We start from the raw sequence: 24,382 nt of genomic DNA, 5'->3' as shown, positions 1-24,382 counted from the left end.
GGCAGGCGGATCTCTGTGAGTTCGAGGCCAGCCTGGTCTACAGCGCGAGATCCAGGAAAGGCGCAAAGCTACACAGAGAAACCCTGTCTCGAAAAACCAAAAAAAAAAAAAAAAAAAAAAAAAAAAAGTTGCTGTGGTCATGGTGCCTTCACAGCAATCGAAACCCTAAGATGACATTTTTCATATGAATAGAAAATTAATCCCAAAATTCTTATGAAACTATAAAACCCTTAAGTAGCCAAAGAAATCTTAAACAAAAAGAACAGAGCTGGATTGTATTACCTGACCTGAAAGTTGTTACAAAGCTGTAGAACCAAAGCAGCATGGTACTGAGAGAGACACCTACCACTGGAACAGAATACAGAGAGAAAATAATGCACTTCAAGCCAACAGACGTTGTACAACGGCACCAATGAAGGCAACAGAGGAAGGGTAGCCTCTTCCATAAATGGTTTTGGGTAATGTAGTTACGTGCATGTAGATCTATCTCTCACCACATACAAAACCAACTCAAAATGGATTAAAGATTTACATGTAAAACCTGAAACTAGGAAACAAATGAAATGTTTCAAGACCTTGGTACAGGCAATGGTTTTTCGGAAAAGACCCCAGTGGCAAAGCAGTAATATAGCAATAAATGACAAAAGGATTTTGTCAAACTCAAAAGCCAAGTGGTCAAATAAACAATCAGGAAGAGTAAACCCACAGATTGGAAGCAGAACTATGGGTGACACTGAGTTATTATCCAGAATACAGAAGGAGCTCAAACAGCTCAATAAATAATCCCATTAAAACTTTAAAGAAGCCGGGCGGGTGGCGGCGGCAGCAGCAGTGCACACCTTTAATCCCAGCACTTGGGAGGCAGGGGCAGGCAGATCTCTGTGGGTTCAAGGCCAGCCTGGGCTACAGAGTGAGATCCAGGACAGTCAGGGCTACACAGAGAAACCCTGTTTTGAAAAAAAAACAAAAAAACAAAACACAAAAAAACCACAACACTTTAAAGAAAAATCAGAACAGATGCTCTTCAAAGGACAAGAGGGCTGGAGAGATGGCTCAGTGACCAAGAGTATCACCTGTAACTCCACTCGCAGGGGATCCAGCACCCTCTTCTGGACCTGTGGGCAGCAGGCATGCATGTGATGCAGATATACATGCAGACAACACTCATACATATACTTTTTTAAAAAGAGAAGTCTTAGAAGAGAGACAAAAGCAACAGTAAAGTGTTCCTCCTAAGAAAGAGAAACGTTAATCAAGCTGTGAGCACATCGTGCAGCTTTTCCAGATAAAAAAAGACATGAACAAACTTCTAGTCACCTCAGACAGGGCACCAAGGCCAGAGCAGAGGGGGGATTCCATCCACGTCTACCCTGGTGAATCAGTGAGTTTAGGGGTGATGTGCAGAAACTTGGGTGACTTCCAGGTGGCTACATCACTGAAAAGCCTATCCTAGCAAGGCTGATGCCTCAGAAAGCTACATCCCTGGGGTTCTCTGCCCAGCCTGTAAGCAACCTCACCGAAGCCTCGCCTGTCTGCAGTAACGGGTGAGGGCCTAGGTAGCCTAGAGGAAGGCGCTTGAGAATCTTCGAAGTTGTATGAGCCTCTCTCTTCCCTCCAATCAGAGGAAGCACCTTATCCTAATCGAACAGTAAGACAGTAGTAAGAATACTAAGACTCCTCGGGAGGCTGCAGGAAAGGGAGGACCCACAAGACCCTGCTGGGGAGAATGCAAACAACACAGCAGCTATGGAAACGGTATAGTGGTTATGCAAAGCATTAATGTAGCTCGGCACGAAGGTGCACATCTGTAAGCCCAGCACTTGGAAGGCAGAGGTGTCAAGAAACCAAGGGCTGGAGATGCATCTCAGTGGTCTTTTCTTAGCATGTGTGATCCCTAGCACTACAAAAAGGAAAAACAAACAGCATCAAAAAATCTCAGCTAAAACCAACTAAATTTGAGTTAAATATCTAAATGTAAGATCTGAAACTAGAATTACCGTAAGAAAACAGAGGGAATCCTTTAGGATAGCAGAAGGTGAAGGAGGGATGAAGCAGGGAGAGGCCCATCAGTAGGTACTGCAAGAGTTAGAATTTCTGTCTTGCATCAGACATGGCTAAGTTAAGAATGTTTGCTGCGGGGCTGGAGAGATGGCTTAGAGGTTAAGAACACTGGCTGCTCTTCCAGAGGTCCTGAGTTCAATTCCCAGCACCCACATGGTGGCTCACAACCATCTGTAATGAGATCTGACACCCTCTTCTGTATACATAATAAATAAATCTTAAAAATTAAAAATAAATAAATAAATCAATCAATCAATCAATCAATCAATCAATCAATCAATCAATCAATCTTGGGGGAAAAAAAGTGTTTGCTGCTCTTTGAGGACTTGAATTTGGTTCCCAGCACTCATGTCCAACAGTTCACAACTGCCTGTAACTCACTCCAGCTCCAAGGGATCCAATACCCTCTTCTGGCCTGAAGGTACCAACACACGCACACACACATACACACACACAAAAAAAAAAATGGGAAAAAACTTATTTAATTAACTATATATAATTTCAACTGGCTTGAAGGGTTTGGGGCTGGGCATAGTGGCCCATACCTATGATTCCAGCATTCAGGAAGGATGATCAGGGTTCAAGGCCAGCCAGCAAGGATGAGGCCAGTCAGGACAATGCAATGAGACTGTTGTAAAAATAAAAAAGAACTAGGAATGAATGTTTGAGGAAGTGGTTATGTCTAACATAATTTCAACATTATGCAGTGTATATGATTTAAAACATCACAATACCCCATAAATAATTTCATATACATTAAAATTTTAACACTATACTTTCAGGACTGCTTTAATATGCTATAATGTCTAACATTCCAGTGTACACAGAGTTTTGGGGACGATGAACAACACACACAAACCCCACTACAGGTAGTGAAGAGAAGTGGAATCATGTCAGACAGACATCTGAGCTCGAGTTCAGTGCAGCGCCGTGTACAACAGGCAGGAGCCAGAACCAGCCTGGGATTCCACCAGCAGACGATGGGGTCCTGGAAATGTACAGACACACAGTGGGGAAAGACCTGGGCATAAAAACAATGAAGGTCCATCTCTCATGGCAACATGGATGAATGTGGAAGAGGTGATGCTACTTGAAATAACTCAGGCTCGACCCTGCAGGACCCCACTCGTGTGCAGTGTCAAGGAGCTCATCTTGTGGAGAAGTGGGGAGTGGCGACCAATGCCTGGGGCTGGGCCTGGAGGACAGAGGAGGGACAGCAGTGAAAACACTCGTGTTTCTACATGTGCACACTGCAATACCCAATCAGGGTATTTAGAGCACCTGTGACCAGATCTCACTGTGGTGAGAACATTCAGAATCTTCCCTGTTGGCTCCTTTGAGATACTCTGTGCACTCAACACCATGACTGAGTTCTCCTACCTGGCTGCTTTGTCATGACAGCCACTGACAACACTATTCTCAGCGAATGTGTACACGTGTGTCAAAAAGGTGCTAGGATCTGGGAATGTGGACCAGTTGTTAAGAGCATTTGCTTATCACGTATGAAGCCCTCGGTTCAATCGCCAGCACCCATATAAACAGTGTAGTATACAACAGCAACTCCAGCAGAGAGATCCAAGCTCAACATCATCTTTGGTTGCATGGCAAGTTTGAGGCCACCTTGAGAAGGATACATGCTTGTTTTGAAAGCATGAAAAACAAAAGGTAACTAATTCTGAATAAGAAGAATGTTCTCTTTGAGGATTCCTACTTATTCCGTTAATACCCGTCTCGAAACAGTTTAAGAACTTATTTGCAGTTGTGTTTAGAACGGATTTTCAGAGAATCAAATGTCTGTGTAGTCCACTCTCATTAGACACATACCCACACATTACCTACCTGATGTCTGCCAGCCCGGCTCCAGAAGGTATCGTATGTACAACACTCGTCACAGGATAGGGATTCATTATCATAGTGCACTCCAGGAAGAACGTCATCAGAGGGATGCTTACTAATCATCGCTGGACCTTACATCATCTCCTGGATGCCTATGAAGATCTGCTTAGCTTCCCTGTCAATTAAAATCCCAGGAGAAATTCCAACTCAAGCCCACTTTGCCGATAAAATATTTCAACCTTTATTGAAAACAAAGCACAACTTGCAAACCATGTGAGATGCGACAGGAAGCAGTCCCCGCCAAGGGCGTCGTTTATTTACATCAAGTTTAACACTGTTAGCAGTTCACAGTCAGACACCAGAGTGAGAGGATTAACTTAGAAAAACTACAGAAAATCTATTACAGTGACCATTGGAACAAACACTCGACCACAGCGGTAGTGTGCCCATGACCGATCCCACGTGGTCTCACTGGGCACTGTGTCCCCTGGGCGATGCACACAGGGCCCACCGTGGGCTCCCCCCTGTGCATCACCTACGCCTGCAGTGTAACCTTTGGTATAAACACTAGGGTTTGAAATAATCTGAATTAGCAAGTTTTAGGACAAAGGCTATCTATCAACCACCATAAAACGTTCCAATTTACTTTTACCAAGCAAGCACAAAATGGGGTTTCTCCACTGATAGTCATTACGGAATCCGATTGCAAGAAAGAAAGTGCAGGTCAGGAGGGACGGCTTTGTGCGTGCAGTGTGGCTGGAGCTGTGCAGGGCAGCACGCTCACTGCATGACTGCCGCTGCCTCAAAGAGGGAATCAGGAGCCCGGGGGCCAGTACCTCCCCTTCTCATTAGTTTCTGAAGATTCATTTTCCTGAAGGTCAGTTCTCAAGGTCTCAGCAAACACTTCTCATGATGGAGTTGAGGTGGTATTAGTGGAAGGTAGCCGTGGAGATGGAAGAATGCTGGTTCCCCTGGCCCTGACCAGTAGCACTCTTACCATTCACAACACACAGACAGCATGGGTCTTAAGAATACCAGGCATAATGTGGGGAACTAATGACCCTGAAGCATTGCGGCCTTCTGCAGTAGTCTCTGATTCAACAATAAACTTATAACTGCTGAAAATAAGAACCTATGTAAGTGAAATTTTTATTAAATCCTACTCGCCACTAAATTGTATGGTCCCTAAAAACAAGATGTTCAACTCCTATTCAGGGCCTCAGAAACAAGCCCAAGCAAGTTGTACCCACAAAACTCTCTAATTCCTTTACTAACTTGTTAGCATTTGACAATGCCTCTCCCATGTCCTAAAGGATCAGGGTCCGTACTCTGGGAAGAGCTGAGTAACTCAGGACCCACAGAACAGCTCCATTCTTCCCTAAAGATGCTATCGTCTGAGGAGAAGTGGACATTACTTCCTTTCCCCTTAGATGGTGGCAGGTGTGCAGACCCAGTGTGCCACCTGTCCTCTCTGGCTGACAGGGTTCTGCTACTGTGTTCAGATTTATCAGCACCAGGGAAATCGAGATGATTATTATCCAGGAGGGTGAATAGTCTGATTTATAGGTGTACATGGAGCAAAGGAAGTGTGTGTGGAGGGAGGATGGGTCTGGAAGGGGGTCTCCTTCCCTCAGCTCATCACAAGGGCTGAGAAAGGTGAGGCAGCAATTTACCAGCTGGCATTTTACCCGGGAAGGAGGGGTCTTCTGAACTGACAAGGACTTGGGGCCCTGGTGAAGCCTGTTTCAAGCAGATCTAGTTCAACAGTTACACACACCAGTCCCGCAGGCAAGTATTTCTCCCAACAGTACTCAGGAACCCATCTGTGAAGGCACAAACCTCTGAGCACGACCTCTGCCACTATCAGCTTCTAATCAAGATAAACTGCCCCAGACCTTATCCAGGAAACAGCACAGGGGCCTCCTGGGTCACGTGGGGAACTAGTCCAAAAGAAAAGAGTTATCATCGCACACACAGTCAAGATGGGACACACACATGGCATGGAAAGCAGCAGCCTTATAAAGACAAGCTGGAGCCAAGAATCAGCTGCCAATGCTCCTGAGCAGGGTGAACCAAGCCAGCTTCCTCGGTAGTGGGACCGACCACAGGCCACAGCAGAGAAGTTGGGCCGCTGTGCTGTGCTGTGCTGACTAGTGCAGGTGACGGAACTCCAAGCACTTCTGACCCCTAAGCTGGAAAACTGGAACTCTGCATGAGACAGTAGGAGTGGGCCAAGTTCTAGAAGCATCCCAAGGCCTTGCCTCTCTGTTCGGAAGGCAATGCTCGCCGCCGCATGGAAGCCACAGGAACCTTGGGGCTGCCTCCGCCGGTCTGTGCACAGGTTCCCTTGGAACTGCCTGCTCTAGGCTCCTGCACGCCTAACAAAACCCAAACAGGCATTTTTCAAAGAACTGGGCTACCAACTTGACGAAGCTAGGGCAGCTGATAGGAAATATAAAAAGTACTGGCCATAGCAGATGCTGAGGGCATAAGAATGGGTCCCAGATCCAGGAGAAGCAAGTTAATGCATGCAAGAGGATGAAACCGATCATTAAGAACAGAAATAAAGATGACTCTGTCAACCCAGTATCGACTCCCCTGCAAGACACGGCCTAACGATGACAGTGATATCACCAGCAAAGACAGACAAACATAGGGGGGTCAGCATAGAGTGCAGCTGCATGTGGTCACCTCCACATGATTTACTAAGAAATACAGGGGGTCAGCATAGAGTGCAGCTGCATGGAAGCTGCCTGCCTCCACATGATTTACTTGAGTATATAATTATCTAATAGGTGAGTTTAGCCCAGCTACCTTTTTTTTTTTTTTAAAGAGATGATAAATGTCAATGTCATTTATAACTGGTAGAGAAATTCTAGAAATTCTCCAAGTACATCAGTTCTCTACCCACAAGCCCCCAGGACATTATTTTTAAAAAGATACTGTCAACACGAACAGAAAATGAGTCTGCTCTGACCACAGCAAGGACACTAGTTGAGCATGTACTAGATGACTGATCAGAAGAAAGAGGGCCTTCACTTTCCAGTCAAGGGCCCAGACAAGCTTTTGGGCTCCAAGGGACTAGCCCACCCTCCTTCAAGTCTCGTTCTGTAGCCCAGGTTCGTCAGGAACTTGAGATGCTCTTGGCTCAGCTTCTTCTCTGCTAGGATTACATGCCACCACTTTACTACCTCTTAAAGAGAAGGAAACCAAAAACCTGGTCCCCAATTTTCCCAAGTTCCTCAGCTCTGCATTATTAGCAAACATTTGCAGTATCTCTACAGATTCATTTAGCAGTTTCATATATAACTCTGTAGCAAACTACAGAGGGGATTCTCTACAGGTATTCATCATCCAACTTTATAATTGGATTGCATTTATTTCTCCAGGTTCTTTCCCACTATCCCATAGTCATTAAAATGACACAACAATAAATTTCTTTTTGAACAAAAAAGGAATGTAGGGACTGGTTTTCTTCTCTTTTTGTTTTGAAACAACTCAAATTGGTATTTTAAACTACAAAGTGCAGGTTTCTGCGTGGCTGAAGTCTAGAAGAATAGCGATATGCTTGCTTCATAACCAACTTCTACTAAAGGCTTGTTTGGCTACACTGTTACTCAACATCCAAGCCCTTGCTAGCCAGGGCCCATGAGAGCCTGTGCTTTAGAAGTGTGCAGCACCATGTACACTGATTGTCTATGGCCTTGGCATCTCACAAGGCTGCCGCAGGTGTGGTGGAGAAACGCCACAATGTCAGGACTCCTGAATTCTAGCCTCAGCTCTGCCACGGACTGCTCAAGATAACGGACTAGTGACAACACCCTCTCTAGTTTCTTCTTCTCTACAGAAAAGGGCACAAATAATGTTCTGTTCAGATAGTGCTGAGTGTTTGAAACTTGGAGAAGTTCTTGGGAAACACACAGGCTACTCTCTCACCGCATTGAGAATTCCAATATAGAGTGGGACTAATTTATCAGTTTCCCTTTAAAAACCTCTAGAGGACTATTGTGTGCTCCCGGGTTAGGAGTGAACACTAGGAGTTAACGTTCATGGAGTGTTGAGTGTGCACCAGGCACCTGAGCTACCTACTCTATAAACATCACCTCACACTACTGACATTGCTGTGTCCTCTGAACTCAAAACCCCACTGTCTTCAAAATAACAAGAAACGTTTTTACCAGCCGATCGTCAACTAAGGGTGGGAACACTTCTAACTGAAACCTGAAAATGCTGCTGTGAACTAGTCTCCACTATGACGACCTTATACAGAGGCCATCCAGAAAATGACCAATCAGTGTCTCAGATGACAGATCACAGCCTGGTGCATCATGTTCAATTCAGTTCAATTCACTACAAAACACAGCTTTTAAGAAGGGCCCATTTTAAGGTCTCTCGCTCTCTCTCTGAACGTCATGATGGGAATCATCTGAAACTGTAAAATAATATTGTAGCCAAAGCTTGAAACCCAAAAGCTTCCTGTAAAGCATAATGAGGATACATTCAATACAGAACGCAGCACTTAAAGGTGGGAAATGCAACTGAAAGCACACGACTCGTACAGGAACGTGATGAAGCTGTGGCAAGCCAAGCATGCATCACATGACTGCAGGAAATGCCATCTGCTTTCTTTCCAGGCTACAGAAAGTTAAGTTACAGTTTTTAGTTTCTAAAAGCAGTTTTCTCTGCTTTAGATTCAAACCTTTTAATTTACTGACTTTTTTTTTATTTTTTATTTTTAATTTTAAGCTGGTCCCTTGCAGGTAGATAAAAGAAAAAAGGAAAAAAAAAACCCTAAACAATTCTTTCATAGCAAGTTGACAGTGCCTCTGTGCTGTGGGGCCCAATCCCTGAAAGCTACGCAGCCCACGTATCATGTGGAGTGTGCTACAACAGTTAACGCTACTCGTGACTGTGTTGAGAAAAAGGTCAGTTCAACTCAGGGATTTTGTGATGACCCACTTGAAGCAGGACAGATCTGTGCTGCCTGCCCTCAGTGAGACTTGGCCTTGACTTAGTCCCTCAGACTGAGAAAAGAAGGGAGCTGAGATACTCAGTAGTGTTTCTCCAAGTCTGTTTTCAGAACTCTGAAGGGAAAATCAAACAACCAACCAACAAACAAAACAAGACCCAAAACCTGAAAACAACAATCATCTCTTATGACATCCCATTATGGCAGGGATAAACTTTAAAAGTAGCATTAATAATGGCCTCCAATTTTAGCTTTCTCCTCCCCACCTATACAAGGCTAACTGCTAAGAGATTCAAGTTTACGGGAGCACAGGATGGTGGGGAGTGGTGAAGAAGGAGGTGGTGGGAAAATTCGCTTCCAGCTACCAGAAGGCCAGTGACCTGATCCCTGCTGTGCAGACCCAGACCACAGCTGGGAACACTAACACCTGCAGGAGCCTTCTCCTCCACTCCAAACCTCCTCTTACCCTGAGCCTTCTTTGAGCAGCAGTGAAAAGTATCCAAATTGCCTTTCTTTCTAATGAAAACTAAATTTCTTCCTTGGTCAAGGATGCCAAATGCAAGCTGAACTAGCTTCCCCTTAGGATTCTGGCCCCGTTACTGTAAGCACAGCAGTTCTAAAGTTTCCTAGTTGTGATTCAGCAGAGAGAATGAGAAGCGACTCAATGTAGCAACACTAAGTAAAGAGCTCTCCAGAGAGGCTCTCAAAGGGAGCTGCATATTAGTCTGCAAAACACTCTTGAGAGTGAGGGCTATTGCCTTCAATTAATAGATCAAAAGATGGGGCGGCTACTTGATGGTGGATCAATGACAGCCAGGAAGAAAACATGGCTCAGTGCTGAATGCCCATCTTCCTAAATAATACTCTTTTGGAAGAAAAAAAAAAAAAAAAAAAAAAAAAGATGTTTTGTATTAGGTTCTCTTTGGGGAATGAAAGGGGTGTTCACAAAGTTAAAAAACAACAACAACAACAACAACAAACTAAAATTAGACCCAGTACCAAAACCATTAACAATTTGTATCCTATTAAGTTTCTATTCCATGTTACCCTATTAGCTTCCATAACTGTAATTAAGGAAGGGAAATGCCTATTTTTCAAAGGCAAAACCTATTTGCAGGTTAAAGCCTTAGGTTTTTTTAGTCTAACTGGTGCTCCCTGAAAATAACCCACTCCTTCTATAATGCACTCTTAAAATAGAGGTGAAAGACCAAAATAAATAACCCAACACATATATATATTCCCAGCAGACTCCACCAAGTTCGACAAGGGGGTGGCGTGTTCCGTGAGCAGAGAAAGAGAAGGTGAGAATACTGTGGAGGCAAGCCCTTAGTGAAAGGCCTTCTCAGACCACTGTCCACCCAGATTAGTGTGGGACTAAGGGAAGGGGAAGGTGCAAGTAGCCATGTGGATCAAGCAAGCTTCTCTTCTCAGTCTCAGGCCTCTGGGCCCAGCCAGTCCCAAAAAGGTACTGCATCTCCTTGGTATTTAATGAAAAAAGGAGTATACATAGCTGCTCAAGTGGCCATCCTGTCAGTATTCAGGGGCAGGGGGTCTCCCCTATGAGAACCTGTAGTGACCACTATTTTCAACATTGACGCTGGGTAATGCCCTGAATGCTGTCAGAAATAAAGGAAGACAGCCTGCCCAGCAAGGGACAGAGAAGAAGCACTAAGAAGCCCCGCTGTGCCCGTGGTTTACAGAGAGCCACCAAGCAGCAAGTGGACACTGGTCCATTAGGAAGTGACATACTAGAAGAGTGGGAGGGGTGACTGCTAACCACCCCAAGAGTTTTAGAGGTGTCAATCTGACTAAATGTCCCTCGAATTCTGTACTTCCTGCACCCACTAATGCACCCATGGTAAACAGGACAAAAGCAGATGGAAAGGGCCACGTTTCTCAGCTTAGTATTCTAGCAATCGAATCTGCAGTTCTTGCTACAGCAGCAATGACCCATGGAAGCAAGTCCAACAGCCACTTCCAACAGCCTTGAGTAAGACATCTGCTATATCCCTCACTCTGCTTTTTCCTGCTCCTCGAATTTGAGTGGTGAACTGAAGCACAATCACCCCCAGGACCTGCCAGGTCAAGGCCCATTTCATCTACAGAACAACAGAGACAGCCCAATGGACCACCACAGGCTAGTCCAGCCAGGGAGGGGCTGCACTTTAGGACATACACACGATGCTCCCTTACTTCCCAGTGCAGTTTCCAACTCTGTCCACGCCGCCCCGCTCCACCAGATGGACTTATCTACTTATGGGATTTCCTTTTTTGCTATTTTGAGATGAACCTGTAAACGTGAGAATTCAGGGATCTGAGGTACTTCACATAAACACACTCAAGTATTAGTCTTTCACTTTTTAAAAACAAGAACACAGGAAAACGAGTCCCTTTCCCTCTCCCCTCAGATATGTGTGCATTTCCCACTAGGCTGACAATGGCTACCTCTGCACCACATCACTAATTTCCTGTACACACGACAATAAGTTATTAAGGACAGGGTTTGTCCCAGGCACACCAGCAGCTGTAGAAGACACCTGCAGCTCCTGTAGGCTAAGTTCCAGTTTGCTCACAGCCTCTCGGAAGGCAAATTTGTTTCGAGTCTGAGGGATGCAGTCCACGTACCCTGAGCAGTAGTCAAGCAGCTGGTGCCCAGTGTCTACCAGTTGGCTATTGGGCACAGGTTCCGTGATTGCACTGGACAGTAGGTCGGCACACTCCAGCAGGGCCTCTTTGCTGATTTTGTCAGCTGAGATTTTCTCAGCTGCCTGTTTGGTTTTTCTCAGGGCCACCTTAGTACCTGCTGTGCCATTGGCCATTTTGGCTGGCGAGATGGAAGATGTGGGCAAAGGCACTTGAGGTGGAGGCATCACTGGCCTCCCAGGTTTCCCACTACTGGGCACTGGCCCTGGAGCTGCCTTTTTTCCTCCCTCCTGGGTTTCTGGAGTGGGCTGTCCTGCAGGCGGGGCAGTCGGCTCTTCCTCGGGGTCTGAGCAGGTGGATGGATGCTGCAGTAGTCTCATCACTGGTGGTGGGGGTGGGGCACACTTTGGTTTTACCCGTCGGGGTCGGTCCTTGTCTCCAGAGGATGTGACCTGATGCTCAGATAAGAGCTTGAATTTATTCCCCTGAGAGTCTGTGCCAATGAGCTGCACATCAGCTGGAGTGTGTTTCAGAGTGGGTGAGATAAGGACGGGCACTTTGTGGTTGTGGGTAGTTGGGAGGACAGCTATGGCCTTGGCTGGAGAGGACCAGCCTGGCTGCTCTCCATCCTCTGGGACTCCAGCGACTCCAAGTCGCGTCCCACCATTCCTCTCCTTGCCTTTGGGGGCAGCTGCCACTCCAGCCACCCCTACCCCTGGAGAGTCACTCTCTGTGATGGCTGGATCAGGGGCTCTCAGGGGAAGAGCTGTGGCTCCTCTGGGCAATAGTTTGGCTTTTGGTCTCTCCCTGGCTGGAGCAGCACCTTCCTCAGATTTTTTTGGAAGCATGTCATTAGCCCTGTCCACATTCTCTTCTGGCTGAGAAGAGGTGGACACTGTCCTTTCCAGCTGGAGTTTGGACCTCTGGCAGTTCCTGGGAAGGGTCATTGCCATCCTATCCTGCTCTGGAAGCCCTGAGGACATGGAAGATGTAGAGTTTGACCTTGGGAAAGGCTTGGAAGTGTCATCACTGGCTGTGGGTTTACCTGCTCGTAAGCCCAGTGTCTTTTTGATTAAGCGAGGTGTAAAGAAGCCTGTGATGCCAGACCACCCCCCCCCAGCAGTGCCGCTGCCCCCACCCCCACCACTGTCGTCAGTACAGAGGCTCCTCTGGGCAAAGCTCCCCCCATAGCACTTGGCTGGCACCAGATTCGACTCTTGCTGGCCGGGAGTGAAAGAGAACCCATCAGCATGCTGTAGAGAAGCAACAGGTGAGAAGTTACCCGTGAGTTCATATTTCTTGTGGGGCTGGTTCTCCATCTCACGAAAGGAGCTGCTGCGCTTAGGGGGCGCGGGGGCATTTCTCTTTTTCATGAAGGAGCTGAAGAAGCCTCCCTTCCTATCCCTGGTGAAGCATGTCTCTTTGGCATCTTCTAAGAGGCTGCTAGGTGACTTATCTCTTTGCTTTCGAGGCAGAGCTGGGGACCCACTGGAGGCTTGTGCACTTCTAATGAACCCTGCTGAGAAATGGCCAATCAATAACAGGAAAGACAAAAGGTGAGCCAGTTAGCATGACTAAATTAGAAAAGTTCTGTCTGTGTTTATTACACATCAGATGTTGGCCTTACGGAGGACATTAACACCACCACTGCTTCAGTGATTAGTCTCCAGTTGGGATGTGGATAGTAATGGTGACACTTGCTCTTGGTTCTGTGTGCACCCTTCTCTATAATCCAGATGCACCTGTCATCACTTATCTGGGTAACTATCTGGGAGCCAGGGGCTGAGAAAACAGAGCTGGTAAGCAGGCTCTATACTGGATGGACAGCTTCGCCCATACTGGCAGGGCAGGACCAAGGCCCAGAAGCGTCACACACTGGTTCTTCAGGCATACACTCTCTGCTCTGACCCCTCGTACCTGGTGCTGAGCTGGACGCCAGGCTCTCGGAGGCATCAAGACCCCCATCTACATTCTCTTTGTTTTCCCCCTGCTTCTTCAGGGTCCGAGTCTTGGAAGGAAGTAGAGGTAACCGAGGCAGGTATGGAACCACAGATGACGAGGAGGCAGCTCTCCCAAGCTCCTCAGCCACCTCTGTGAGAAAGACAAGGTCTGGTCAAAAAGACACTCTTAAGATAGAGAACAAGGCATACAACTGAAAAGGGGGAAAAGGAGAGCAGAATACTGAAGTTCATAAATGCAGCTGGGTGAACAGTTGGTGCTATAGGCCCAGATGCTCAGAAGGCTGAGGCTGGGGGATCCATTCAGCCCAGAAATATGAGACTAGCCTGAGCAAAATGGCAAGATGTCATCTTGAAAATAACAAAAATAAATTATACAAAGCATATAAATGAAGTCAGAGTCTATAATCTTATGTGTATATAGGAGCTTATATATGTGGAGGACAGAGGCCAATGCCAGGTGCTTCCCCAACTGTTTTCCACCTTACTTTTTGAGACAGGGTCTCTCCTCAGCCTAGCACTCACTGTTTTAGCTAGACCAATTGGCAAGCAAGCAAGTGATCTTCCTATTTCCATCTCCCAGGGGTGTGCTGTCATGCCCAGTTCTGCATGTGGGTGCTGGGGATCTGAAGTCAGGTCCTCTGACCTGAATGCCAAACACTTTACTAACTGAGCTACCACCCAGCCCCATGTATACTCTTATGTACAATTTCTTTTTACTCAGCATTATTCCTACAGATTTACATGTAATTGCATGTGGTGGGATCTCTTCCTCATTGTATAGTAGTATTCTGATGTGTGATACTACCAAAATTCATTTGTCCTCCTAATGATGGTTATTTAGGATGTTTCCAATTTTAGCTACTATGAATATGTTGCTAGGAACAACCTGATACAAGTTTGTTGGTTCACAAGGCCATGTACATCTAATTGATGTGAACGGATGGGTCATGGGGTGCACATTCACTGATCTTATATCAAGTTCTGACCAATGTAACAGCCATAACAGTTTGCACCCACACTGCCAGTGTGTAAATGTTCTGGCTACCTACTCAGCATGCCTGCAAAAACTGGATGCTGTTATTCTGTAGTGTATCTAACTTGATTTTGCTCATCCTGGTAGGCATGCCATGGGAATCTCATGGTTTAATCAGTTATTTCCTGCTGGCAAGTGACGTTGCTCATAGCTTCACATGCTTACTGGGCTCAATGGGCATTTGGAGAGCCTCCCTTACTAAGTGCTGTTCGGATGTTGAATAAAGGGGACGCCTGTCTGGAGAGATTTCTATTTTTAGGTTGCAGTTTTCACTGAAAAGGAGAGTAATATAATTTATTCCATTTAATGCAAGTGAAACAAATCAATTCTCTCTCTCTCTCTCTCTCTCTCTCTCTCTCTCTCTCTCTCACACACACACACACACACACACACACACACACACACACACACACACACACACCAACTAACCAATTGCAATGGGAAAAACAAAAGCCTGATTCTTTTGAGCTTGGGATGTCACTCGGGTGGTAGAGTATCTGTCTAACATGCATGAAAACCTTGGGTTCGAGCCCAAGTACCAACATTAAAAAACAAAAACTAATAAACAAAAACAACCCTCCCTCAAACGAAACCTGATTATCAAAATAGTGTTCACTCTATCGGTCACCCTTGGCTGATTTAACCAAGTCATGAGTTTTGTGACTTTTTAAAAAGATTTTATTATGTAGACAGTGTTCTGCCTGCAGGCCAGAAGAGGGCACCAGATCTATTATAGATGGTTGTGAGCCACCACGTAGGTGCTGGGAATTGAACTCAGACCCTCTGGAAAAACAGCTAGTGCTCTTAACCTCTGAGCCACCTCTCCAGCCCCAAAATGTGTTTTGTTTTGTTTTTGAAACGGTCTCACTATGTAGCCCTGGCTGGCCTTGAACTCCCGGAGACCCACTTGCCTCTGCCTCCCATGTTGCTGGGTTTAAAGGCATGCGCCACCATTGCCTGGCTGAGCTTTGTCGCTTTTACTGAGGCAAAAGTACACTCTTTATTCCTAAACAAAAATGAAACACAATCAATTAAATTGTAAAAATGTTACCACTCAAAGAATTTTTATTACATTTATTTGGTGTGTGTGTGTGTGTTATGGACAACTCAGGGAAGGAGGAGGAAGATATTTTTATTGAAATGTTGATGATGTACTTCTGTTTCCCTTTTTTTCTTACCTCATGTGATTAATCACTAGAGGAAGACAAAATTCAACTTCTAATTTTTTTTTTTTTTTTTTTGGTTTTTCGAGACAGGGTTTCTCTGTGTAGCTTTGCGCCTTTCCTGGAACTCACTTTGTAGCCCAGGCTGGCCTCGAACTCACAGAGATCCGCCTGGCTCTGCCTCCCGAGTGCTGGGATTAAAGGCGTGCGCCACTACCGCCCGGCTCTAATTTTTCTAACATTTGAAAACTTAAATTACAAGATCAATCCTGTGCAATGATAAAGGGAGGACAGTCTGTACAAACTTCAGAACTGTACCACAGTGTCTAACAGACAGGTGAAACTGGGACTTCTGTACTCTTAGCTCTCCAAGAACAGGCTCTCACTCGAGAGCACGAGAAAGCAGGGTACTAACTGTCACAGTCTCATGATATAGCTCAGGCTAGCCTTGAGCTTGGGATCTTCCAGCCTCAGCCTCGAGTGCTGAAAGAACTGGTGTGCCACCACACTGCTTACTGCTCGACTTCTTTGGGTATGAGTACTACATGCAAAATCAAGCAACTTCCTGTATGTGTCCATACACCCATGTCTTGAGTAAGGACGGACAAGCTTATCTCTAGTGATAGCTTAATATATTTAAGAATATAATTTAAAGCTGGGCGGTGGTGGCGCACGCCTTTAATCCTAGCACTCAGGAGGCAGAGCCAGGAGAATCTCTGTGAGTTCGAGGCCAGCCTGGGCTACCAAGTGAGTTCCAGGAGAGGCGCAAAGCTACACAGAGAAACCCTGTCTCGAAAAGAAAAAAAAAAAGAATATAATTTAAGTATTCAGTTATGTGGTGTTACAATCAACAGTCCACTAGATGCTTGGGTTGTTCCTACGTTTTTCAGTATTATAAACTATACTCAGATGACACATCTGTCTAGAGAAATCTTGGTTACACTCTATTTCTAGAAATGAAATTTCGTGATATTGATGGGGAGGGGGTCTAGGCCTTGCCTTAGATGTGGTTTAGAATTAGAATATATTTATTTGTTTGTTTGTTTATTTCATTTTTCGAGACAAGGTTTCTCTGTGTAGTTTTGGTGCCTGTCCTGGATCTTGCTCTGTAGATCAGGCTGGCCTTGAACTCACAGAGATCTGCCTGCCTCTCTGTGCTGGGATTAAAGGTGTGCGTCACCACCGCCTGGCCTAGAATCTATTTGTTTTTAAAGATTTATTTTTAATTATGTACATATGTGTGGGTATACATACATGAGTGCAAGTGCACACAGAGACCAAGAGAGGGCACTGGAGCCTCTAGAGCAATGGTTCTCAACCTTCCTAATGTCATGACCCTTTAGTATCTGATATGTGACCCCTGTGAAAGGGTCGTTCAACAACCCCCCATGGGGTCACAACCCATAGGCTGAGAACCACTGCTCTAGAGTCAAAGAGTTACAGGTATTTGTGAGTCACCCAAAGTGGGTGTTGAGAAATAAATTCTGGTTCTGGCCCTCTGCAAGAGCACTAAGTGTGCTGACTGCTGAGTTTTTTTTTTTTCAGGCCCTAGAACGCTTTCACACTTATTTTTACCATCTTCTTCGTATTGTGTTAAGAACTATTGAAGTTACTGATTTTCTTTGTAGAGACCGAGTAAATTTCAAATCAAAATGTAATTTCAATGAAATATGACATAGAAAACCCCAAACTTCAGGGTGGTGATGGCACATACCTTTAATCCCAGTACTCGGGAGGCAGAGAGGCAGACAGATCTCTGTAAGTTCGAGGCCAGTCTGGTCTACAGAGTAAGAGCCGGGGATATACACTGAAATCCTGTCTCAAAAAAACAAACAAAAGAAAGGGAAAAAAAGAAAAAAGAAAAACACAGAACTAAAAAGGTGTAAAACAGCAGTAACACAAGAATAATAAAGGTCAAAAGTCAACTTTCAACCCTTAAAAACTGTAGGAGCTGCTCATTTTTGAAATGACCATCACTGCCCTGCAACTGGCCACCAGTAGTCACCTCCCGCCGGAAGACTTACCTTCAGAGATGCTGGAGTCATGAAACATTGTTTCAAACGCTTGATGGGTTTCAGCAAAAGACGGCCTGTCGGCAGGGCTCCACTTCCAGCCTGCAGGAGAAGAGAACTTACAGCCTTCCTGACAGTCATGCCCGGCAGCACACCAGGGATGGGGTCCGTGCACCACAGCGTGTGCCTATCAGAGTGCGGCATGTGCATGGGAACGGGGGAGGTGTGGCTAACTCCTGGTCCAGCCCTGAGGTGTGAGTGCCCACTCCTTGTGCTGGTCCTATTTAGCTTTGGTTCCCATTCCCACTACTACAAAAAATGAAGAAAAGTTAGGGACAATGCTTAGAAAATGGCAAATTTCCCTCTATTAGAGAAGTGAGCTGGGGGCTGGTAGGATAGCTCAGTGGTAAGTGTTCCCACCAGGCCTGACAACCTGCGTTCAATCCCTGGCTTCCACACGGTGGAATGAGAGAACTGACTCGCACAACTTCTCGCGGCTCCCACACCAATGCTGCAGTACACACACTCAAGCCCCATAAATAAATCAATGTAATTTAAAAAATGACTGGCTACACATGGTAGCACATACCTTTAATCCCAACATCGAGGAGGGAGAGGCAGGCAGATCTCTATGAGATCAAGGCCAGTCTGCCGGACACAGTGAGTTTCAGGCCACCTGGGGCTTCATGGTGACACACTGTCTTTAGAACCAACCAAACAAAAAACAACAAAGCACACCCAGGTTCCTAAGTTTAACAAGCTATCAGGAAGATTATAGAGTATCCACTTGATAAAGGGTAGCATGAGACACAAATGCTCAATGAGAAAATAATACAGTAAAAAAGTAATGATACAGTACTGTGTGAACACAAGCACATTTTCACTACTACACATATTCCTAAGTGTGCTGCATCCTCAGCAGGAGTCTGATGTTTTGTCCACATTCATAAGAGATTACTTTTTGGCTGTTTTGTGTGTAGTAAATGCATGGGAGTGTGCACTTAGATGTACACATGCTAGGCATGTGGAAGCCACAGAAAACACAGGACGTCTTTCTCCACTGTTCTATGCTTTACTGCCTTGACATGGGGCCTCTCACTGACCAGAAGCTTGCCACTTCAGCTAAGTATGCTGGCTGGCCAGTGAGCTCCTGGACCCCGTGAGTTCCCTGATGCTGGGGTTACAGGCATGTGCAGCTGAGCCAGGCTTTCTAACTCAAGTCGCCATGCTTACAGCGCAAGTGCTCTTACCCACTGAGCCACCTCCCAGCCCATTTGAGGTTACTTTAACAATCACAGTCTTCAGTAACCATTCACATCTAGCTGAGAGCAGCCAATCCTCGTAACTTATTATGCGAACTCAGTTTCTCATTGTCTATCAAATATACAAATGTTTTTTTCAGAAATTGGCTCTATATTTGGGCCATAGACAACTATTCTTAGGATTCCAATGAGACTCAATGGTACATCATGCACTGTGCCAACTGGCCCTGTCGATGACAAGATCTTTAACTGTTAATGAGACCAGACCCATTCTAAGGCTGAGAGCAGAAATGGTGCAGATTTCATTAACCATCCTGCTGCTGGTTCTTTTTCAAAGCTCAAACATGTAAAACACTTACATGCTCTCATAAGTTCATATACTTTGGGGGGGCATCCCTCAGGCTGTTCCATTCGATATCCCTTTTCCAGCAGGTCATAGACTTGAGATAGATCAATACCCGGATATGGCGACATCCCATACGTAGCAATTTCCCACAACAGTACTCCAAAAGCTGTGTAAAGAGATTAAAAAATAATTTCGATTGGCCCCAACTCCAAATTTCTATACTAATTTGGTCTACTGAGTCTCTCTAGTTAGTCATTCTACTTCTCGGGGCAGTAGAAATTAGATCCAGGACAAGGACAAATTCTCAATGAAGCATTATCAGACATTTCTTACACAGAGTGTTCCCCATGACAGAATTCCGTAAGTGAGCCAAACCTCACACGAAGAGCAGGAAGCTTTAGAGAGGAAGGACTATCACAACTCCAGTGCAGGATGGGGTCTGGACTGGACCCTCTTTCAAGCGCCCCACCCCTCACCCCAGACAGGCTCTTACATAGTCCAGGCTGGCCTAGAAGTTACTCTATAGCCCAGGCTGGCCTGTACTCCACTAGGTGCTCCTACTCCTTCAGTCTCCTGAGTGCTGAGATCAGAGCCTATGCTGCCATGCCAAGCTACTTTGTTGTTCACACAGAGACTCACCATATTGCAGGTAGGACTCAAGGATCTGAGCATCTGAGCATCCAGAATGCTGAAGTACAGGCATCTGCTACCATGCCCCAACTGTAACACTTATAGTGTTCCCATTGTCTATGCTCCCAACCCCTATGCTGGGGAATGTCTTGTAGCAACCAGACAAGTACTGTCTTGTACTTGTCTTGTAGCAACCAGACAAGTACTCTACCACTAAACTATACCCCATTCCTACGTAACTCAAGCTGCCCTTCAACATGCTAAGTAAGTAGCTCAGGCTGGCCTCACTCCAAACTCCCAGGCCTCCTATCCCAGATGCCTGAGTGATGGTATTACAGGTGTTTATTCCTCCCCAGCTGTTTCCACCACCCTCTCCAAGTACTTTTTTTATCTAAACATCATAAAAGCTCTGATGAACTAAGGGAATTAGCTGGGCATGGTGGTACATGCCTATGGTCCTCACTCAGGAGACGGAGGCTGAAGAACTTCCCCAAGTTTTGGCCTAGGCTATATAGTGAATACCAGGCCGGCCATAGCTAATGTTAAATAAATAAATAAACAAATAAACAAACAAACAAATAAATAAAAATAAATAAATGAATGAATGAATAAATAAATAAATAAAATGGAGCGCATGTGAGAAGTTGTATCGATCTTACCCCAGACGTCAGATTTAATTGAAAAGGTGTTGTAGGCCAGACTCTCAGGCGCTGTCCATTTAATAGGAAATTTGGCTCCAGCGTGAGCAGTGTAGGTATCTCCAGTCATCAGTCTACTTAAACCAAAGTCAGCCACTTTTACCACGTGGTTTTCTCCCACTAGGCAGTTCCGTGCAGCAAGATCTCTATGGGAAAGAGAACCCTGCATTATTCCGGCTGATACGGGTCTGAACACTCTAGTCTTGGTTCTTTGTGCTACAACCAGTTGATAAGGAAATGCTAACTAACACTGTACTACTTTATGATAATCACCAACATGGAAACTTGCTAATTTCTACCACTCACTGAGTAACCACAAGGAGGCAGAAGACAGACGTTAGACAAAATGAATTCCTTTTTAAGTATGATGGGATACATTTGAAGGGGAAGCAACAGACCCCTCCCTGAAGGCTTTAAAACATTTTCCTAGGACAGAATCATACTTCAAAACTGTGGCCACTAGATGGAGCAAAAGGATCCTAGATGTAGTGTTAGGCAACCGGGCTTTCTGGTTTGAGACCTTAACAGAGAGAGATTTTCTCCGTGTGAAATGTTCTGGCCAATTATCGCCTTCACATTCCTGTCAAGCAAGACAGCTTTGCGGTTAGTCACACGCAGTGGTCAGGGTTACACACCTATGAATGAAATTCTTCTTCTCCAGGTACTCCATGGCGGAAGAGATCTGAGTGGCCATGTAGAGCAGAACCACGGCCGTCACCTCCTCGCGGCTGCACTCCCGGAGATAGTCAAGCAGATTCCCATACGGCATGTATTCCGTCACAATGTAGAAGGGCGGCTCCAGGGTACACACACCTGACCAAGAACAAGTGGACAATCTTCACCACTTTCTATGAAATAAATACAACAAAAACTTAAAAACAGGTTGCCAAGAGTCTGTCCTGCTGAGCTGTCCTCTGCAGCTTCACAGACTGCCTCAGCATCTGTCTGGAAAGCAAAAGCACTCTCTTCTATGAACCTGACAAGGAGTGCGACCAAACCTCCTAGAGCTCTGTATGTGCCCCATTCCCTACTTCAACTGTGTGCAAACCCTGCTAATCGAAAGGAACAGAACTAAAGTGTGTGCTGACGCTCGCTTGCCTCCAACTACTCTGTCTTTTTGTTTTCGGGGGGCAGGGGGGTTGGGACAGGGTTTCTCTGTGTTGTTTTGGTGCCTGTCGTGGATCTTGCTCTGAAGCCCAGGCTGGCCTCAAACTCACAGAGATCCACTTGCCTCTGCCTCCTGAGTGCCAGGATTAAAGGCGTGTGCCACCACCACCTGGCTGCCTCTAACTATTTTGTAAAAAACTGCCTTCATAGTTAAGGATTTCATTGATACATGGCAGAGTCCATATTAATTATTTTTCTTTTTACCTAGCTTACTTAATTTGAATATTCAAAAAAAAGATCCAGCCTGCCAGTGGTGGTGCACGCCTTTAATCCCAGCACTTGGGAGGCAGAGGCAGGTGGATCTCTGTGAGTTCAAGGCCTGTCTGGTCTACAGAGTAGATTCCAGGATAGCCAGGGTTACATAGTGAGACCCTGTCTTGAACCAACACCGCCCCCACCACCACCGCCCCCGCCCAAAGGCCTGATTTTTAAAAAGGGAAAATGTTTAATCAAAGGCTCCTTTGTAGTCCGAACAGGTAAGAAACTAACCCATTGCAGCACATCCATTTCCTGCTTGAATAAACTGATCAGCTACAAGTTTTCATTCAGTTTTTCAGTGGTCCTTTGCTTAATGTCTCTTAATATTTCACGACAATTTTTTGATGCCATATTGAATGCTTGTGAACTCTGAATCTGGGGAAATCACAAACTAGACAGCTTTACATATTGCAATCAATTTGTGGCTAGGGAGATGAATGGGCATTTAAGAGCACTGGCTACTCTTCCGAGGACCTGGGTTTGATTCCCAGCATCTACATGGCAATTTACAACCATCTGTAACTCTAGTTCCGGGAAATCCAATGCTGTCCTCTGGCCTCCAAGGGCACTAGGCACACATGTAGTACACAGACACACATGTAGGCAAAGCACCCAAACACATAAACTAAGGAAAAAAAAAAAATTAAAGGGGCTGGAGAGTTGGTTCAGTGGTTAAGAGCACTGGCTGCTCTTCCAGAGGACCCAGATTTGATTCCTAAAACACACAGGGAGGCTTACAGCCATCTATAACTCTAGTTCCAGGGGATCCAATGTCCTCCTCTGGCTTCCTTAGGCACTGCAGACATATACATCCAAGCAAAACATGCATACATATAAATCAAAATGAAAAATAAAATAGCTTTTTTTTTTAAAAAAGCCATCAACTTGGGCCACTGTTTTTTGTTTTAAACAGTCTACTAGTTAAATGATAAGGGATGAGTATGTATATGTGTGTGTTTGCAGTACTAAGCCTAAGACTTGATGCTTACTAGCTCTATCCCTGGTCTGCACCCCCAGCTTATGATTACATCCATTTCCACCATGGTGCTGAAACAAAACAGAACATTCCGCACAAACGTGATCTGAAGACAACAAGGGGCTGGATGGGCGCACGGCCCTAAGGACACCTAGAGTTTGGGCTTCTTACCTAACAGCTGCACTAGGTTAGGATGCTTGATTTCCTTCATCACGGCAGCTTCTTTCAGGAACTCCTCCACCTCCATTGTGTCTTCCTGTTAAAGCCAGACAGTAGGTAAGACGGACAGACAGACAGACAAAAAGGAGGTCAAACCTCCCTCTCATTCAGGTAAGTCAGTTCATAAGCCTACTTCAAGTATAAAAGTAAAGGGCTGGAGAGATGCTCAGTGGTTAAGAGCACTTGTTGCTCTTGCAGAGGACCTGGGTCTGGTCCCCAGCACCCACATGCTCATAACCATCTCTAGTTCTAAGGACTCTGATGCCCTCTTCTGGCCTCCCTGGGCACTGCACCCATGTGGTGAACTTAAAATACAGGCATAACACTCACAGACGTACAATAAAAATAATTTTTTTTAAAGTAAAAGGGATCATTTGAGTATTTTAGCATATTACCTTAAGAAATTTTACACAACCTAATATGCTCTACAGAAGAACAATTAAGTATACTGTCCTTGAATTTATCTAGTGTCAGACATTGGAGTAAAAATAAACAGGGTAGCAAAATTCCACAGCCTCATCTTACAGCTCACCCCAACAGAGGGAGGGCTGAGACTGTTTTCTGCTAGTTAGTGTTTGACCTTCTGGTTAGGTCCTGCGTTTCTTAAAGAACAAAGTGCATGCGCAAGGCCTCCCTGCTTCCTTCACATCCCCAACATGCTCTGTCAACGGGGCTGACTACCACCTATGAGGACAGCTCACATAAGTGACACACATAAATGACACACCAGGGTACCGCATGACGGACAACTCTGCGATTTTATACCAGGACACTTAAAAAAAGACACTGGGATCAGAAAAGGGACTTTCACGAGTTCACAAACAAGAAGTGATCGAGCAGGGCATGGTAGTGCATGGTAGCACTTGGGAGGCTAAGGCAGGAGGATTGTGACTGGAAGGCCAACCTGGACTACTTAGTGACACCCTGTCATTCTTACTCTAACTAAAAAGGGTGTCGCTAATTGCAAGGAGGCAGAAGGGAGAAACAAAAGGCAGGAGGCTTGAGACCAAAATAGGGAGTCCATGATTCGCAGCCCGCATGGCGAACTCTGCTCAGCAGGGCTTGTTCTCAGCAGAACTTCTAATTTGCTTCTAAATTCCCACTGCGCTCTCTATCACCAGCCTCCAGAGACAAGCCTTTCCCGCATG

At 45.5% G+C, this 24,382-nt stretch overlaps 1 protein-coding gene across 8 annotated transcripts in view; it reads right to left on the bottom strand.

Annotated features, from left to right (window-relative positions):
• Window positions 1-4,171: 4,171 nt before the first annotated feature.
• The window catches only part of Abl2 (ABL proto-oncogene 2, non-receptor tyrosine kinase), a 99,515-nt gene continuing 79,304 nt past the window's right edge, over window positions 4,172-24,382 (bottom strand). For 3 of the 8 annotated variants that reach the window (XM_052737277.1, XM_052737279.1, XM_052737282.1), the window contains 7 exons: window positions 23,187-23,271; window positions 21,250-21,427; window positions 20,576-20,760; window positions 19,300-19,452; window positions 17,691-17,780; window positions 13,427-13,600; window positions 4,172-13,028 (listed from right to left, as the gene is read on the bottom strand). In XM_052737277.1, coding sequence (XP_052593237.1) covers window positions 11,308-13,028; window positions 13,427-13,600; window positions 17,691-17,780; window positions 19,300-19,452; window positions 20,576-20,760; window positions 21,250-21,427; window positions 23,187-23,271 — 2,586 coding nt within the window. In that variant the 3' untranslated portion in view covers window positions 4,172-11,307. The remainder of the gene's footprint in view (window positions 13,029-13,426; window positions 13,601-17,690; window positions 17,781-19,299; window positions 19,453-20,575; window positions 20,761-21,249; window positions 21,428-23,186; window positions 23,272-24,382) is intronic. The other 5 variants (XM_052737284.1, XM_052737285.1, XM_052737278.1 and 2 more) reach the window with 3 other exon arrangements.

Source organism: Peromyscus californicus, unplaced genomic scaffold (genome assembly GCF_007827085.1).
Source record: "Peromyscus californicus insignis strain IS unplaced genomic scaffold, ASM782708v3 Scaffold_14__1_contigs__length_90479793_seg_2, whole genome shotgun sequence".
Lineage (NCBI taxonomy): Eukaryota > Metazoa > Chordata > Mammalia > Rodentia > Cricetidae > Peromyscus > Peromyscus californicus.
Note: the sequence above shows the minus strand (reverse complement) of the source record. Positions and strands in the feature narration are given on the sequence as shown.